This window comes from Pygoscelis adeliae, unplaced genomic scaffold (genome assembly GCF_000699105.1).
Source record: "Pygoscelis adeliae isolate BGI_AS28 unplaced genomic scaffold, ASM69910v1 Scaffold57, whole genome shotgun sequence".
Classification (NCBI taxonomy): Eukaryota; Metazoa; Chordata; class Aves; order Sphenisciformes; family Spheniscidae; genus Pygoscelis; species Pygoscelis adeliae.
This window is the reverse complement of record NW_008825615.1, coordinates 4290851-4310435: the sequence shown is the minus strand read 5'-3', so window position 1 is coordinate 4310435 and position 19585 is coordinate 4290851. Positions and strand designations below refer to the sequence as shown.

The window sequence follows — 19585 nt, the reverse complement described above, 5'->3', positions numbered from 1 at the left end:
AGTATTTTCATACTTTCTCAAAGTTTGCATTTGAGGAAAAACTGCATCTGGCTTCATTCAGAAACTGAACAAATAATGTAACACAGCATATCCACTATTTAAGACTGGATGCTATTATTTCTCTTCAGTATCAATAAATATTGTTGGGTGTATTACACATGAAATCCTATGGATAACTGGTACTGCCACTTCACCCATTTACAACATATACTGTTCTTTTAGTCTCTGTCCTGCGGCTCCTTATTTAGTGGGTCTTTATGAGGGGTTGAAGCTACTTTACTACGCTTTTTTAAAGGTTGTTCTGTATCTTCCTGATCTCTGCATTCATGTTCTCCATGTTCTTTGCTTCCCTGTCTCTAACGTCCTCTCCTGCACGGCTTTTCTAGGTCTCAAATGTGCTGCCATATAGCCATGGCAGTTAAAAGCTCAGTTCCTATTGAGTGCATATATAACAGCATGTTGCTACTTTAGGTCTTTGCTGTCTTGTCAGATTTTGAACGCACTTCACACAGAAATAAATGGCAAATGCTTTCTTTAAAAGTAATCATGCAGCAGATTAAGCCAAAATGAGACTGAATGCTTGCTTACGGTTGAACTTTGGCATGACTAGAAAGATTAGTTGCAAATCATGACAATACACAGGTGATTATGCCCTTAGTGTAATTTTTTTAATCCGTAAATGTCATAACAAGCTGACACATTTGGAAGTGCTTGCCCTTAGTCCAAAAGCAATCTTTGAGCTTTTTTTTTACTGTTTTATTACTAACTAGGAATAGTTTTATTGATTTAATGAAAACTATATTTCTGGGATGTCATGAAGATGAGGCAAGCTTACAGGTTATACTGATACTCGTTTACTTTTCAATGTCTAACCATTCAATTTTTGATACACAGGAACTTCTTCAGGATGGAGAGCTACATTTCTTGCTTCTGCTGGATTCTTGGGATCATCTGAGATAGTCTGACCCTCATCCATGTTATCTTTTTGACAAGGCATATCCTTCCTTCAGGAGAGGTTCTCTCCATATAGTACACGTTGAACCTTGAACAGTTAAGCGGCACACCAGAAATGTAAGTTTCACGTGTATTGATGAGAGTTAAGATCAAATTTATGCAGAAAATGATTTTTTTTTTTTGGTCTACTATATTGGCATGCTATCACTGTAAAAAGAATAATGAACCTTTTACATTGGTGAGGAAAATGTAAGTATTGGGCTTTAAAAAAAATCTATCTGGGAATAGCTGGCAATTACAGATGTAATGAGAGATCACAATATTACTAAACCTGAGATAAGTTTCTTTTGATCTTCTTGGTGCTTCAGGTTTTGGAGAAGCTAACTTCATCCATACTTTGAGGGAATGGGTACAGTTCAAGGACAGATCTTTAAGGATATCCTCACCCATAAAGAGGAGATTTGGAGTATTGAGTTCCTGTAGCCCCCTCTACTGTATTTATCAAAGGCAAAACTGCAATATGTACCAAAATCTTCCCTCTGAAGAGACAAATGTTTTTTTCCCTATGAAGTAAATAAGTATCATCTTCAGAATGGCACATGAACAGTCTTTGCTACAGTAATCACGTATATAATTTTTAGAAACATAATCTCCAAAAGATGGGACAGTTTACAGAGCCAGTCTCGGAACAGCCTAAGATTTTTCCCAATGCACTTTAGGGAGAAACAAATATTAAAGGAAGTTCCAAACAAGCACTGAAATTAGAATTTATTCAATGTACTACTTTTTTTAAGAAAAATTAAGGGAGAGTTCTTTTTTATTTAGTCTCAGCTCAGTGAAACAAATTGTTTTTCAGATAGCACTGATTTAGCATGCTGTCTCTAGCTTTCATAGTTTTTCTGTATAGGTCTTGCTTACAGCCCTATTTGGGGGATGCTTGCTTATACTTTTCCTAGACCACTGAAAATATTTCATTTTGTAAATGAAGGAAGGAACCATTTTCAGAACTTAGTGTTTTGTTTGCTTTTCTGCAAAGATATTATGAAGTCATGTGTTGAACGTCTCACCAGGCTCCAAGAGTTGTTAAAGTGATGCTAAGACCTTTTGATAGTGGTAATGTACATGGTGCTTTTGCCAAACTAAATCTTGGAGTTTACACAAAACCCCCCTGTGTGTTGAAACTACTAAAACAACACTTCTATGTAGACTAGAGCAGACAATATTCTTGGTGGGCCATTGCTAATGCAGGAAGAACATGAAATATGCCGACTTCTGCTGTATAAGCAAGCCCTGTAAACATGAAAATCTTTCTGGTTTATGATCTCTGCTTGGGGAAGGCTGAGAGTCTGCTGCTTTTAAAAAAATGCAAACTTGTGACAACTAGTGCTCTAAAAATTAATTGTGAGGCTTCCTGAAAGTGGTGTCAGGTTTATTTTTTAGATAGTGGAATTAGAGGTGGATGAACTTACTTTATCCCATTCAATTACATCTCCATCAATAATTAATCTAAAATAGGTCTAATCTCTCTGGGCCTTCCAGCAACTTTTCATTGACTTGTTATACCTGAGTACAAAAGGAACGAAGACCAACAATTCACTGTAAAAATAAACTTCATCTTTCTTTGAACCTATTTAACCTGTCCAGAGTGCATTACCTTCCCTGTTTCTGGGCCCAGCTTCACAATAATTGGGAAGTCAAATCCCCTGGATGTGCACGTAATTTACCACAGTTTTTAATATTAAAATTCTGTTCATTAGATGCATGGAACGTTGATTAATGTGGAAAAAGGTGTGATCAGTGTGTTTCATGAAAATGTAAAAGATCTTTGTTGTAGGTGAAAAAAGAAGAAATAATCAGTTTTTCTTCAGTTTATTTTAGCATGCTCGCTCTGCTCAGATTGCCTAGGTGATTATCTCTCAGCTATATCCATGTATTATATTTCAGCTGATAATAAACTGATATAGCACTGAGGATTTGGTATAAGTTCCTTTAAAAAAAGTCTTTAAACCTCTAAATCCACATCCTTTTAGAAACTTAAAAATAGGTGTCGCTTGTCTTTGGCAATACCCCTTTGAACAAAGGAGCATGTGAATTCTTTTCTGCTTACCCACTGTGAAAACTAATTGCTGTAACCTGTGGCAAGGAGCTTAGATTAACATTGTGTGCTAAACTTTTAGACAGAATAAAAGGAGGATGGTAATGGGATCATAGCTCACGTTGGCTTTATGGATATGTATGTGCAGGATGCTTCTGGTTTTAGGTGTCTTCCCCTTTTTGTGACTTGCCTATAGCAACTCCAGGGGAGGAACAGGGGGCTGTGAAGAGGAAGAGAAGACTAATTTTGTGGGAGGTAAAACCTGCAAGGATCTCTTTCTGTGAGGCTTTTTGTCCTGGAGCTGTTAGAATTTGAGCTCCTGGCTTTTGTTGTAGGCTGAACTTTGGCTACTTGCTGTATATTGGGCATGTACCACTTGTTAAAGCAGTAGAGGAATCTCCTGGAGGAAGGGGGATCATCAGGATGGGATAAGCTTGTGCTAAACAGGGAGGATCTAGAAGTTTGTTTGCTTTTGGTGGACAGATTTGGCTACATAATGTAAGAAGTAACTACAACTCTGTAATAGATGTGCATATACAGTAAGGACTATGGAAACTTGTGTTAATGTTTTTTAGAATATTAATTGATTGTTGTGATGGGAAGGGGATGTGAGCTGGGAAGGTGGCTGAAATGTGAAAGTATCAAATAAGAAGAAAAAATGCTATTTTCCTCACAAGTGCTTGCCTGTGCTGCATCTGTTGAAATGGCTGAGTGTGCTTGTGTGTTCACTAGCTCTGCTGGAAAAAAAAAAACCTCCAAGCTTTCTGTGTATACCCAAGAGACCTTTTACTGTAGCAGTGGTTTTCAGCATTTACTGATTGGTGGAGCTCTTAAATCTTCTAATGAAGTGCTGGACAGTTACAATTTCAGTATAGTTTAATTTGCTATGTCTTTGCCACTCTGTGTTGATCTGAAAGTTAGATCCAGATCAGTCTTGAGTACCACTGCGCTGAGACTTTAGGGTGAGGGGCATAACACTTCTTACATTTATTTAGACATGTTATCAACTGCACACTTAGATTTAAATTACCAGCTTAATAAATGATTGCAAACACTTACATATAGCATTTAATAGCTAAGCTACTCTTATGAAAGATTAAAAAAAAAAAATCTTTTAACTTTTCCAAAATACCAAGTTCAGTGATACTCACTTTTACCTTAACTTTTTTTTTACATTTTTCTTTACATTCTTTCTTTCTTCTCTTTCAATGCACTCTAACAAACCTGTATGCACTCTGCCCTCATTTGTATTTAGGAACTTGTAAGCTCTTACCTAGTTAGCTTGTTCTTTAGGAAGAATTCTACCTCTGCTGGACTTCCCTTTTCACCCATAATATCTTTTCACACTTCTATGTGTCTATTAAACTTCCAAGATCGTGACTATCTCTCCTTGTGGTGAGAAGATTGTCCTCTTACTGTTGTAAACTGTGCAAAATAATGCTGTAGATTCATAGTGTATCTTTTAAGGTTCTGTTGGCATTTGTCCCTGAGCCAGGTCACCATGAAGTCTGAGAAATACTTGTTCCATTGCTGTTTATTCAAGAGAAGCGGCAGGAGTGTATAGTTAGGAGGAGGACTGCCTCTTAGCCATCTGTCGTGGTTTAACCCCAGCCGGTAACTAAGTTCCACACAGCTGCTCGTTCACTTCCCCCCAGTGGGAAGGGGGAGAGAATCAGAAGAATAAAAGTGAGAAAACTTGTGGGTTGAGATAAAGACAGTTTAATAGGTAAAGCAAAAGCCGCGAACGCAAGCAAAACAAGGAATCCATTCACTCCTTCCCATGGGCAGGCAGGTGTTCAGCCATCTCCAGGAAAGCAGGGCTCCATCATGTGTAATGGTGACTCGGGAAGACAAACACTGTCACTCCGAATGTCCCCCCCCTTCCTTCTTCTTCCCCCAGCTTTATGCGCTGAGTATGATGTCATATGGTATGCAATATCCCTTTGGTCAGTTGGGGTCAGCTGTCCCAGCTGTGTCCCCTCCCAACTTCTTGTGCACCCCCAGCCTACTCGCTGGTGGGGTGGTGTGAGAAGCAGAAAAGGCCTTGACTCCGTGTAAGCCCTGCTCAGCAGTAACTAAAACATCCCTGTGTTATCAACACTGTTTCCAGCACAAATCCAAACCATAGCCCCATACTAGCTACTCTGAAGAAAATTAACTCTACCCCAGCGAAAACCAGCACACCATCCTAATCTATGGATTCAGGATGTGATTTAATATAATAGACTCATAGCTATTCAGGCAACATATCTCACCTCTCCTTTTATTGAAACACTGGATATACCTTATTGGAAAGGGTTACTGTGAAGCATGGACTAGTATTTGGGCAGATCAGTTAAGTACCAATTCCTTTTGCTCATCTACATTGGCTTCTGCTAAGGAGTTTACTTGTGCAACTACATTGACAAAGGCTTAATAGAGTATTTATGTTACATAATGTGGTTGAGTCTCAATTAATCTGCAAAATACCATGGGGAAAGCCTCTCGTGTATAATTCCACTTAAGGTGAGCTACAACAGGGTTCTTCAGTAACTTCACTGTTTTTTAACCTTTTGACTGCAGATGGAGGAGGAGGACCTAAGCGAAAGAGGATTGCCACAAATTGCTTCAATCATGAATAGAGTTAGAGACTTGAAAAACAAATACAGAAATGAAGACAATATCACAGATGAACTTAACTGTACTAAAATCTCAGCTGATACAACAGGTATGTGTTTTTGTTATTCTTTTGTTGCTTATGCAACTGATCTTAATGGCTCTTTCATTCTTAGTCTAGGTTAACTGAAAGGATGTAAGGTTTAGCATGTCTTCAATATTAATGACCACAAAATACTTTTAATCTCTCCTTGTTTCTTTAGTTAACTGTGTTGCTCTAATCTTGTGTGTAAAAAAAAAAAAAAAAAAACCAAACAAAAAACCCCCACAAAAACAAACACCCCCCCCCAAACCAAACCCCAAACCAACCAAACAAAAAAACCCCAAACCAAACAAAAAAAACCCCCTCACTAGTCGTCTTACATGAAAGCTTGTAAAAAATGTTTTCTTCTGTTCATGTTTGCTGCAGTTTTAATCAATCTCCTTTGTTATTTTTCTGTCAGATAACTCTGGAACTGTTAATCAAATAATGATGACAACAAATAATCCAGAAGATTGGCTGTGTTTTTTGCTTAGGCTAGAGAAAAAGGGTATTCCTCAAATGGATGTTAGCCTACTGAATAGACTCATTGGTCGTTACAGTCAAGCGGTGACTGCATTACCTGCAGAAAAGCATAGTCAAGATGAGAGCTATGCTCGCATCCTTGTGAGATTTGCTGAGTTGAAAGCGTAAGTATAAATTTTCAGTTTTCAATATAAGAACTCATCATTCAGAATTCTGAATTTGAATGTTGATAATAATTTGCTTTCATTAGTTTCTGCAACAAATTATCATTTTGAGTAGGGATGTCTTCATATCGACTCCTTGAAACTGAGCAGCTTTGGCTAGTCAGCTTATCTGTTGTCTCCACAGTAGTTGCATTTTTTTGTATATGCTAGTAAAAATGATTGTTCAGAGCTATTTGATTTAGAGATGTTAATGCATTTTTTTTATGGCTTCTATGTGTAAGGTACCTGGGGAAATAGCATGAGACACTTTTTTTTTTTCCTTCAGCTTTATACTTCAGCTCAAAAGAAGCTGCATGGGTGAAATCTGATATAACTTCGGGTAACTCCAATCTGTGTATTAAACTGTATGTGTTGTAAGTTAGGATTAATTTCCCTGTGGACTTCTATAACTGATTTGTCTGTGACGTAGACAATTTGCTATTACCTAATCCATCTAGTCAAACCATAGTGGTCTATCCCTGTCTAGTCTGCTTTCTCCCTTGCTAGGAAAGATGCATCCCAGCTACATTAAATAGCTGCCTTAGGGTAGGAAGAATGTCTCGGAACATCATTCTATACTTTCATACTTATGAAATTAGTTTTGATTGTGGCCATTTATTGCTTTATTCAATCCTAATTTGAACAGTGTGGTTGTTCGGATGTTTTCAGATGTAATTTGGGACAGGGTTATAATTTGATTTTTTTTTTTCTTAAGGAGTTCTTCTGTCACTTGAAATACCATGACAGCAAGTATTTTGATGGAGCTGCATTTTAACAATGTAGCAATCCTTAACAATTAGAGTTGAAGCAGATGGTCTTCCAGCTAGTCTTCTGTTTCTTGTATGTCCTTCCATTTGGCTTTTTGGCAGGTGGCTTGATCTTGCAGTGTGATATGGTCTACTTCTTTGTCTGTACTGTCATTTGCATGGATCTTGCTGCATCAGTATTTACTAAAAGCATACAACGGAAGTAATCTGTTGAATCTACTGTTGAGAAACAAGCAGGAGTGAATAATGACCTGCTGTGAATCCTTAGTATCTTGAAGAGGTAAGGTGTTTTTGTGTAAGTGGAGTAAAGCATATGTTCCAGAAGGACCTCCTGTCTTTCAAGATACTGAGAGCTAGTGTTCTTGATCAAAGGTTAGTTGCTTTTCCTCAGAACAGAAATTGTGCAACATAAGTTTCCAGCTCATACTTTCCGGAATTTCTTTTCCAGAATTGTGATTGGATGCTATTATCAAATCACATCTGTTATCTCCTTACGGACAGTAGGAGTTTAAGTTCAGAAATATTATTTCCTACCTCCTTAATAACTTTAAAACTCTTGGACTTCTTTCCACTTGATCTTTAAAACATGGTTTCAAAGGTGGATACTTCTTAAATGGATACTAGAGCTGTGTTCAGTATTCTGTGTATTGTATTGCAGAAAGCAAAACTGAAGGCACTGTCAGTAGCCTGTTAATGCTAGAACGCATGAATATTATTAACAGTTTTTGTCGTAGTGACCCACTGAAATGTCTTTAGCTGCTTCACTGCTACAGCCTTTAGGGACCCTCTTGGGAGAGTAGCCTATCTTGTTTCGCTATTAAAATGCATGCTCTATAGCTATACTAAAATACCTTCTGCTTTGGTAACCAACATTACTGTAGAATCTACTTAGCTCCCTGGGTAGTTTGGATCTGCTCTTTTTGCCTTCTGCTTCATGTTTTTAATTGGCAAATACCATCAGTCGTATGTTTCCTGACTTGCTAATGAAAATTACTTTTAAAAGAAGATGAACAACCCACTCCCAAACCCCTTTTAAAAAATGTACCCACCAAAATCTGACATAGCATCAATCCCAATGGAATTTTGCTGTAAGTATCTCCCTAAATCTGAAAATTACTTTCAGAGATTAGCCAGTTCTTAATAATTTATTATAAGCTAATGCTTTCTTATGTATTGTGGTGTATAATAAAAAGTCAATTATTTATATGAAACTACTTTTATGAACTACATGTGTAACCTCACTAGAACATGAAATTGCTTTTGACGGATCGGATCTAAAAAAACAACAAAGTTTCTTGTCTGTAGTTTTTGGAGACTAAGGTTAATCAGTGAGTGGTTATTTGGATCTCTTGCGTTTGGCACGTTCACTCATTGCTCACAATTTTCTTGGCATTTGAGATTTCCCTGGTGTTTCAGACTCGCCTCCTCTGTTCGTGGCTGTCAGTTTGTCTAGTACTATCTATTTTGTGTCTCTGCTCAATTTTAGCTTCTGCTAGGAAGTCATGAGATAAGAGGATTTTCTTTAGAGTGCTTCTGATTTTTTTTTTTTAGCTATTGCACATAAAGTAACACTTCGATACATAGGTGCTCTGATGATACTGCCTTTGGTGGGGAGAAGAAAGGTGTTCTTCAGTGGAGTTCTGTTTGCTGTTCTCCCAAATGTTCCACCTAACAGGAAAAGCAAGTCAGAGCATCACAAACTTCAGAAGCAGTGACAATGGCTTGAGATTTTAGTGTTTGTTGGCATCAACACCCTTTTCTTCTGATCAAAGCTGGATTATTCCGTTCTTGGCCCTGGACCTGTCTTGTCTTGGTATCTTCTCTAGCTGGAGCCTGACTATGCCAAAACCTCTTCACCTATTATGATACTGAGGTTGTTTGAAGAACCCTTGAACGTACGCTAAAACAGACAAAGGTGAACAGCCAGGTGCCTCTGTGATTCATTATCTGTATTGCACATTAACCATGCCAGGCCTGCTTTCATGTAATGCGGCTGTAGCACAGTGCCACCAAGCGTGTGGCACTTGATGCCTGTTGCTAACGTTAGGTCTTGTTCTGCATATTGCTATTCAAGTCGTTGCTGCTTTCTACAGGAACTTAAATTTTAACGTGCTTTTTGAAAGTGAATATAATTCAGATGTTACAGCTTAATTTGCGTTACTCCGACTTTGCCTGCAGATGGGTTATTCTGTGCCTGTCCTATTGCTTTGGATGATCAGAGCTGAGTTTAATAAACTTACTGGAGTCCAGTAGCATGCCTAAACTATGATAGAGACTTTTCTCATTCTTAATTCTACTGGAAATATGTTATTTTTAGCTTTCTGTGTTGTATTTTTCTGTACTTATTTTTTAAGCCATCATAAATTTTTCACCATCCCCACTTCTAAGTACTACCTTTGCTTACCTGTTGAACCAGGGTGGAATTTTGGAAGAAATTCCTTTATTTCTTGATTGTGGATTTTCCTAATAAAAGTGTTAAAATAACTTTTTTCTTTTAATATTAAAAAGGAGGAGGGAGTCCATTGGAATGTAATGTTAACTTATTTCATAGTGATATAGATTTGGGCCTTTTCTATCTTGACAAGTATTTACTTAAGCTGTAGATCCTCTGGAATATTTAAATGTTGGTGTACTGAGTGCAAGCATCTCAGTTGTCCTACTTGGCAATCTATCGCTGAATGTAAAACTAGGATTAAAATTCTGTAAAAGTAAAAAAACTATTAAATGTGAAGTATCTTGTCTGGACTTTGTGGCACAATCTCTATGCTTTTGAAGTATACTATGTTTGCCATTGCTGCTTCCGGTGTGTCTGCAGAAAACGGACTTAAATCCACCTTGTGTTACCAAATTTAACTGATAAGACTGTGTTGCCTAGGAGTATGGGGGAAATGGAATGAATTCCCTACATCTTGCAAGGAGTCAAGGTTCCCATAGAACCCTTGATAGAGGTAGCTATTGGATAAATGCTCTTGTTGTGTCCTGGTTTTCTATAGGTTTGGTGTTATAGATGTACCAACAGAAACAAATTCCTTCAGTGACCTCCATCTCTGCTAAGGGGATCTGACAACTTGGGTGCAGTTGCAGAAGCTCTTCAGTGTAGAAAAGCTCAACCTCTAGCAAAACTTGGAGTTCAGTATTGCTTTAATGTAATGGATTGGAACCTTTTTGACCATATTGCTGCAGAATATAACTAATAGTGTATATAATATTCTTCTGACTTGATTAATACATACATTTTTCCACACTTGGTGTTTCTAAAGCAATCTCCTCCTTGTCCCCCTGCCTTGCAACCTCCTTCGTATAGGAGTGGATGCATCTGGAAGAATGGAGATTTTTCTCCATGGGCTACAGGTGGATGTTCTGTACAGGTTAGTGGGTGTTCTGAGGGAAAATATCTACATATTCTGAGGAATAATATAAGCAGTGACAAAGAATGAGTCCTTAATTTTTCTCTCAGGTTTGAGCACATTCTGGTTTTTGAAAGGGTCAGCTTGGTATCTTTCGATTATTAGCTTTTTAAGACGCTTTGCATATTTGTACTTCACTAATGGCTCTAAGGAAGAGGAAAAACTTCAGCTACAGATGGATTGCTTTTCCAGAATTATCTAAAGCCATGACCCAGCACATGGAACTTCATCCTTGTTACTCAGGCTCTTCACCTTGTGTAACTATTGATATGCTGTCTTTACAGTCTTCAAGATCCAGAGGAGGCACGGGACCAATTTCATCTGGCCAGACTGAACTGCAAGAAATTTGCTTTTGTGCATGTGGCTTTTGCACAGTTTGAACTATCGCAAGGTGTGTAGAAAAACTTGTTTGGTGTTGCTGTTCTGTGTTATTCTAGGTTTTGTTGTTCTAACTTCTGCTCTGTTACATAATTTGCAAGGAAACTGATAGGTAGTAAATCAGAAAAAGAAAAATCTGGATTTTCTTTTTTAATTGAAATTTAATGAGAATATGTGTGCTCAATTTTAATGAAAATATGTACATAGTTCTTAATAGGCTTTTTTCTTTTTAGAAATAACTTTCAAACAAGATGAAAATTGACAGTGATTTCTGTTTGAGTTTTTTAAGCTTAGATCTTACAGTGGGAGGTATTAATAAGGCTCTTGTTGTGTTGAAAAATGTTGCTGACATTTGGGTGATAATTTCCCTTTAGATACTTTTAGCTTGCTTGTAGAAGAAATTTTGGCTCCTTCCAAAAAGCAGCTGTAGATTCTTTGTAGGTTTTTTTATTAAACCAAAATACACTGTAATGTGCAATTTGGTCCAACTAAATTTTCCCCTCTGCCACTCAGGTTCTTAAGTAGCTACCAGTTGGATTTTAATTGATTCTTCTGTTTCCTGTTTCATTGTTGAACATCCACGGTGGCACAGTGGAGATGGTTGATATCTTCTGTTGCTTCATAAATGGCATGGACTGATTTTTTTTTGGTGACAGTATCATAGGTGCCATGTTCCAGTCAGTTGCAGGGGGGGAGGGGTGGTGGCGCTTGTCAGTATTCAAAATAGAATGGTATTCTTTGTCATGTGGTGCCATACAGCAGTGTTCTAGGCAAGCCATTCTGATATGAGCGTGATAATGTCTTTTAAAAACTCTGGTTCCCTTCTCTAAGGGGTGCCTGAACTGTCTGTCCCTGGTAGGGATAGTTGCACTGAGAGCAAACTTTCTAAATTAATTTATCCTGTTCCTTGGTGTACTGGATCTGACTTGGGTGGGGTTAATTTTCTTAGCAGCTCATATGATGCTGGGTTTTAGATCTATGACTACAACAGTGTTGATAACACCAATGTTTTAGCTGTTGCTGAACAGTGCTTGCACACACACTGTTTCTTGCTTGGCCTCTCCTCTGCCCAAAGCCTGGGGGTGGGCAAGAGGTTGGCAGGGGACACAGCTGGGACAGCTGACCCAAATTGACCAAAGGGATATTCCATGCCATAAAGCATCGACCCATTGAGTCACCATCCCTGGAGGTATTTAAAAGACGTGTAGATGAGGCGCTTAGGGACATGGTTTAGTGGGCATGGTGGTGTTGGGTTGACGGTTGGACTCGATGATCTTGGAGGTCTCTTCCAACCTTAATGGTTCTATGGTTCTATGGTTCTGCTCAGCAATAAAAAACTGGGGGATAGTCTTTCCACAGTAGCAGTTGCTTAGAGACTGGCTGGGCATCTGTTTGCTGGTAGGAGGTGATGAATGACTGCCTTTGCATCACTTGGATTTGTTTTTTTCCTTTTTCCTTCACTTATTAAACTATGATTTTTTTTTCTTGCTCTTCCAGTTCTCTAGACTATTCTAGACTATGTAAATTATGCTCTGATATATCTAGAACAATAGGTCCTCAAAACTTTGGGCCAGTAGTCCACAAATTTCACCTTGGCTTATGTTACTTCTTTCCTATTGTGGGTAGGGGAGGTGGCCTGGGTACTTGGTAGCAGGGTTGTGCTGCCTACCCAAAAATGTTTAGTGAGCACTGTATGTTTATTAAAAAAGATGATAAAACAGTAATATTTTAATAATAAAGATATTGTCAGAGTAATAAAGAAAACCTATTATGTAATTTAAGTAAAGTGTAGAAATGTTACTAGTGGTTAGCACTGACAAAATTCATCCTTCTATCACAATCACTTGTGAATTTAATTACCGTGTAGCTATGGGATGTGTTAATGCAATAGTTTCTTTTACTTTGACAGCAAATAGTCAACCTGAAATGAAATCCTAATCCCAAAGGAATAAGCCATTTATGATTGGCTTTGTATCTCCAGTGTGCTGTCTGAATTGTATCTGTTACCCTTGAGCTGGTCTATTTGACATTTGGTAATGTGTACGGAGCTATAGTGTCACTGCGGGGTACTTCAAAGTGGATTAATGTAATATGTGAGTTTGTATATTGTTACTTTAAAAGTGCTGTTACTTTTTCACTGAGTGTGTCCAGCTTAGGCTAGAGGGAAAGGAGGAGGGTAGTGCCTTGTTACCGCCTCATCCCAATCATTTCAGCAGTGCTTTGGCACACCTGCCAATTGCTTCGGGATTAATATGTATTTCCCTTTGTATTAAGAAGCAAAAGTTAATTATACATTCAATGTCCTGTCTTGAGCAAAATTGTGAGCTAAAGGTCAAGTCAAAATTCTGAAATTATGGTTGGCAAATTGATATTGAGTTCCTTATAAATTGAATATTCATGACCTGAAAATGGAGTGACACAATAAAGGTGGCATTCTGTTTTGTTTTTATTTAAATGCTGAATACAACTTCATTTAAATAGGTCAGATGAGGAGCTGTCTCTTCCTTACTTTTGGTGTGCCTTGGGTAGTGTGCTTGAAACAAGATTTGCTGTGACTTGCTTGGAACTCATGACCATAAATAAAACTCTTTTGGCTATATAGAATGTTATGCCTAGGTGGATCAGTCAGGCTTTTTGTATGTGATGAAGTGGATTGATTGAAACTCACAGATACTTCTGGCTTTGCTTTTGTGCCTTGGTTCCTTATCTGTTAAGGGGGATGGAACAGTTCATTTTTCACATAGATGTTTTGGTATCATGTTATTTCTTATTCAATGAGGCAGTGTCGTGGTTTAACCTCAGCCGGCAACTAAGCACCACACAGCCGCTCGCTCACTCCCCCCGAGTGGGATGGGGGAGAGAATTGGAAGAGTAAAAGTGAGAAAACTCGTGGGTTGAGATAAAGACAGTTTAATAGGTAAAGCAAAAGCTGCGCACGCAAGCAAAGCAAAACAAGGAATTCATTCACTGCTTCCCATCGGCAGGCAGGGGTTCAGCCCTCTCCAGGAAAGCAGGGCTCCATCACGCGTAACGGTTACTTGGGAAGACAAACGCCATCACTCCAAATGTCCCCCCCTTCCTTCTTCTTCCCCCAGCTTTATCTGCTGAGCATGACGTCATATGGTATGGAATGTCCCTTTGGCCAGTTTGGGTCAGCTGTCCTGGCTGTGCCCCCTCCCAGCTTCTTGTGCACCTCCAGCCTTCTCAGTTGGTAGAGCATGGGAAGCTGAAAAGTCCTTGGCTGATGTAGGCACTACTTAGCAACAACTAAAACATCGGTGTGTTATCATCAACATTGTTCTCACCCTAAATCCAAAACACAGCACTGTACAAGCTACTAGGAAGGAAATTAACTCTATCCCTGCTGAAACCAGGACAGGCACATAATACTAGGAGGAATTACTTTTCATTTTGAGTAGCAGGTCTTGTTGAAGCAATGTGTGGTTACTAAATATAGCCAAAGGTAGAATGCTGGTTAAGGATTCTTAAAAAGAAATACTAAGCCTATCCACTGGCTAAGGATTTGGAAAAAAATAGTATTTGATTATATGGTTAAAAACCAAGTCATAACATATGCACAAAATTGGCTATGATTTCATTTAAGTCTATCTTATTTTGGCATTTCCTTGCTTCAATGTCCAACATCACCCATTTGATATTCTTAAAATAGGTTACTTAAACATAAGTTCCTAATATATACACTCCACTCCCCCCGGTCTGAACTGCAGGCAACATTGACATCTAACTTCAGTTATCAGTGGAGTTCTGAGTGCTGGAGACCTTGGAGCTCTGAAATATGCTATTATATGGTATAAAAACTACTTAATTATATATGTATGTGGCACCTATAAGAACAAAGTGGTTTACGTTTTGCTGCTTTGGAACCGAGGAAGAAGGGCATTTGGGACTTCAAGGGCATTAACAGCTGTAACAAAACATTTTGCCCTGATGCTCTCTAAACCAAGGAGAAGATTTTGGTTGCAGTACACTTCTTCCCTTATTTGACTCATGTTTTTTTAATAGCTATATGTGCACATGCTTATATGTGTAAACTGATTGCTTTCAATACGTTTTGTTAAAACACCCCCTCTTCCCCCTTAGTTCTCTTCAGTCGCTGTTTATGGCATTTAGTAATGTGTAAACCTGTAATGAAACAATATCCTTCCTTTTCACTCTTAACTGTAGTGCTTTCTGGAATAGTGATGTTTGACAACAGCTGCTTTTAGCTTTGATTTCTATTAAGTGCATTAAAGATGTTTTATAATGCATATGTAATAAAGTTTGTATCTGGTCAGATCTAAATGAAAGTCCATAAAGGTTGTCTTTCCTTGCTGGTACTATAGAAAAAAATGGATTTTAGAATTTGTGTTGTATTTCCTTACAGTTCCTATAAGACTAAACAAATACTGAGAATGCAGTTTTGTGAGTTCATAAAGCATATTTTGTGACTTGGTGTTGAACTGCATATGAAAAATTGGCTTACATGATTCACTTGTAACTAGTTTCAGGCAGTATCCTTAAAGTGGATATCTAAGGGGGGAAGTGCCTCATGAATAATGGCTTCAGAGAATGATGCAAAGTGAACATAAGACAGCATGAATGTAATCACGTCTTTAAAAAAAGACCACATTGCCTCAGTGTCATTGTTTTCTATTTCTTGATTTCTAACTCTGTGTTCCTTGCTACTTAGGAAATGTGAAGAAGTGTAAGCAGCTCCTTCAGAAAGCTGTAGAGTGCTCTGCTGTTCCACTAGAAATGTTGGAAACTGCTCTACAAAACTTTCATTCACAAAAAAAGCAGTTGCTTTCAGATGAGGAGAAGGAGAACTTAGCAGGTAATTGCAATTTCTTAAAACGTTGGTTGAGTTTATATATGTTGTAATTCTAGATTGAAAAAATCTTTCTAATGTTTATCCCTTCTAGATACGAACTCATAATCTGCTATTGTTTAATAAACATATTTATCTATGCTATCAATCTTACTCCTTCAATATTTGGTTCCATCTTCAATACAGTGACTGTAGTTTGCAGGAGCCATAGGATGGTCGATTCTCTAATTCTGCAGAGGGTGTTCCTCTGATTGCCGTTAGGTATTTGCACTTTCTAGTAGAGACTTGTGTGAAATAACAGCTAGTGGTTGTAGAGAAGAATTAGAACTGAAATGTACAGACTAAACTATACAGACAGCTTACTTTGAGGTGTATCTTGTGACAGGCTGGTAAAGTTCTGGCCGTCATTTCAGTGAAGTCAAATCTAGGAAAAATGCATTTGAACTTTGTATTTATTTTACAAATGAACAAAACCCAGGTATTAGTACAAAATTGAAGTGCTTGGCTATATTATAAAACATAACTGGTACTGGTTGCTGGGTATATAACTTCAATAAGGGAACAGTTACCTCACAACGCTTTCAAGAGATAAATTTGTTTGGAGTGGAATTGAGCAAAAAACCATGGTTCGACTTCAGTATTGAAGTGCATGTAACTAACTTTTCCAAGAGTGGTGTCTAACACTTACATATTTTTGCTTTGTATACGGACAGAATTAGTGCAAAATAGGTCTGATTTCATTTCCTTAGAGATATGTCTTCAGGAATGTGGTTTGAGATTTGGCTGGCTTCTGTTGAATCAACCTTTGTGTGAAACACTAGTTGGGGGGCAATCCCAAACATTTGGCAACACTTGCAATAATATTCAGTTATGGTATTAATTTTTTTAATAAACTTCATTTTTGGTCCTATTCTGTTTACCATTAATCAGATACAGACATCATAAGTGCCACAGCTGATGTACTGTGCCACAGGAGAAGATCCTGTGGAATATTATTCATGGATTGTACAATTTCTATCTGATATTATTGGCTTTACTTGCTGCAAAGCTAAGGTAATACCTTTGAGAGAATATGTGGCAAAAGCCTGTCTGCCACTTATGAAGCAGTGAACTTTGAGGGAAGAGTAGGCTCATTTAGTTTTTCATTTATATAAACTTGTAACATTAGGTATTTGAAAAATGCTAAGTATTAATTCAGCTATTTAAAGATAAAAGTTTAAAAGGCAAATAATACTAGACCTGAAATATCTCAAACTCAGGGATGTACGTGGCCTAAATCACTGAACTTGGCTTTAAGTGAATTTGTATGGTCCTTCTGGAGCAATAGACTTTTAATGTATAGGCATTTAAGTCTTGTCTGTTTTGTATTTCCATTTAAAGAGCTGCTTTTGAAAGCTTTTTATTTGAAAACAGGAATGCTGTATATGTAAATACATTTCTTCACAGCTTCAAAAGATTGTTCAGAAAGCTTTTGACGAGTTATATGCAGTTATAGTGTAGCGATGCAAATATAAAAACTGTGCAGCAAGTCTAGAAGCCTTTGGTTTAATTCCTTTTTCCCCTCTTTCATTCATGCACAGCAACCTAAAGTATTTGACATACCAGGTGCAATCGAACATGTTTAGCTGGGAAAAAATAATTTATACTAAAAAAAAAAAATGTAGGTCATAGAATCATTTTAGAATAATTTAGGTTGGAAAAGAGCCTTAAGATCATAGAGTCCAACCGTAGTCATGAGTAGTATGAGGCAGATAGGCTGTCTCAGACTGTGAAGGAATAAAAGTATTGTAGATCACCAACTGAATGTGAGAGTCCAATGGTAAGCTTGGGCAAAAAATCTTTCTGTGTATATGGAAAAAAGAAAAAAATTGTGGGATGTGGGTGTGAGGTGGTGATGGTACTGGATTAGTAAACGGCTAATTCAAAACTGTGTTCAGTGTTATGTAAAGAAAAACTTAGAACTACATTATACATTGAGGCATTTGTTCTTTTTTTATTTAACTGAGTATTTTGGTCTATTGACATAAGTAGTTTATAAAAAAAAGGGACTAGAAATAGCTAATACTGCAGTATTCATCTGCCAGAAGCCTGGCTTCTGCTGGCTGAAGGTAGAAGGGGGGATATGGGAAGACTCAAAATAAAAATCAAATTAGTTTTAATGAACTGATCCAGAATTTAAAAATGTTAAGAGAAATGGTATGTAAAAAAGTTCTTAAATTGTGATTTCTTGAGAGGCTGTGGATAGCTATGAATTCTTCTGTTTATTGGTCAAGCAATTTCCTATACTGAGGAAAACAAGACCTATGTGATGAAGAAGATCATATTATATAGTATCTTAGTTGTCTTTGATTTTTTTTTTTAAATATATGTTTCTTGGTGTCTGATTGTCTTATTAAAAAAGTATAATACTGTGGAAGAGATCTTTCTATCTGCATAATCAGATATTAATTTCAATTTTTAAAAGGGTTTGTCAGGAAAATAACTGGATTTAAGAGGGTAGTGTATATCTGAAGGCTCTTAAAATAGCTTGTACTCCACAGTGTTCCTTAAATAAAGAATTAAGCTACCTTTTCTATATCGTAACACATCAACACGTGTTCATGGGCAGTTACTAAAGTGTTGATGTATCTGCATTAGTGTGTTCTGACTTCTCATGATCACTTTTTCACCTGAGAAATGACCCTGCCTTCTTCACCTCTAGGCAAAAATAGTTTGGATGATGACCATGTTGTTCTGAGCTGTTTATTTGTGGTTTTGAGGTTCTAGAATGACTTTTCAAATAACTTGATTTCTGGTTCTGCTTACTGTAAAGTACATCTGAAATATATACTTTATTTTCACAAAGCTTATTAATAATGTGACTAGGAGTTGACTTGACACTTCATTTTAAGATTAATGTACAACTTCATGTAACTTTTGCCAGATCCTCAATAACCGAGCAAGATTCTCTACTGGATGAAGGTGGGGCTGGTGGATGAGCTGTTTGCTATTGTCTGCCTTGATCTTCCCTGACCTGGCAGTAGAGCACAGCTTATAAGACCGCTCTCAAATTTGCTGTCGGTGAAATCAACTGGTTTAATTTAACACAACTAATTGCTTAGACTAATTCAGTTGAATTTACCTGATATAAATTAGGGACTACTCTTATAAGTGCTGTGTTGGCAGGTCATTGAGGTGGAGGGATCAGCAAAATGTCTATAGTAACAAGTCACTGAGCTAGTGAATTCTTCAACTGGTTATAGAAGAGTTGGCTCTAGAAGGGAATGTGCCTGTAGTCTAACTCTGTCAGGTTTGGAGGTGACTGAAATTTCTTTCAGCCTAGGATTTGTCAGTATGAAAACCACGTGCAGTAACTGAAATTGTGAAGCTTCTTAGGGTTCTAATGACTAAAACTGTCTGTATTTAAAGTGCCTCTCTTTCTAAGAGGGGGAAGGAGAATCTGAGGGAGAAAAACAAGTGTTTAATTGATGATTGGTAATTCTGGTGTCCTGATTCCTGTCTTCTACCTCTGACACAGTAGGTAGTTCTAGGGATTTAGTATGCAGCCTTCCACAAATCGTGCTGAAAAACCTAAAGGAGAAGGTATGCCTGTGAAAGACTTACCTATTTATGTTGTGATTGCTACTTTTTTATAACTCTCACTAGAACTGAAAAGACTGAAGGCTTTTGCAATTGCAGGCACCCGTTAAATGCTTTAAATCCACATGGATCTACAGAAACATAACTGAGGTAGCACAAAAATGTTGTATCAGAATTAAATACCCCATAAATGAAGTCAGAGCCCAAAAGCAGG

The 19585-nt window shown here is 37.6% G+C and overlaps 1 protein-coding gene across 1 annotated transcript in view; it reads left to right on the top strand.

Annotated features, from left to right (window-relative positions):
- Window positions 1-5611: 5611 nt before the first annotated feature.
- Window positions 5612-19585, top strand: part of TTK (TTK protein kinase) — a 32989-nt gene continuing 19015 nt past the window's right edge. Inside the window, exons 1-4 of the mRNA XM_009333129.1 lie at window positions 5612-5756; window positions 6148-6373; window positions 10871-10977; window positions 15655-15798. Coding sequence (XP_009331404.1) covers window positions 5612-5756; window positions 6148-6373; window positions 10871-10977; window positions 15655-15798 — 622 coding nt within the window. The remainder of the gene's footprint in view (window positions 5757-6147; window positions 6374-10870; window positions 10978-15654; window positions 15799-19585) is intronic.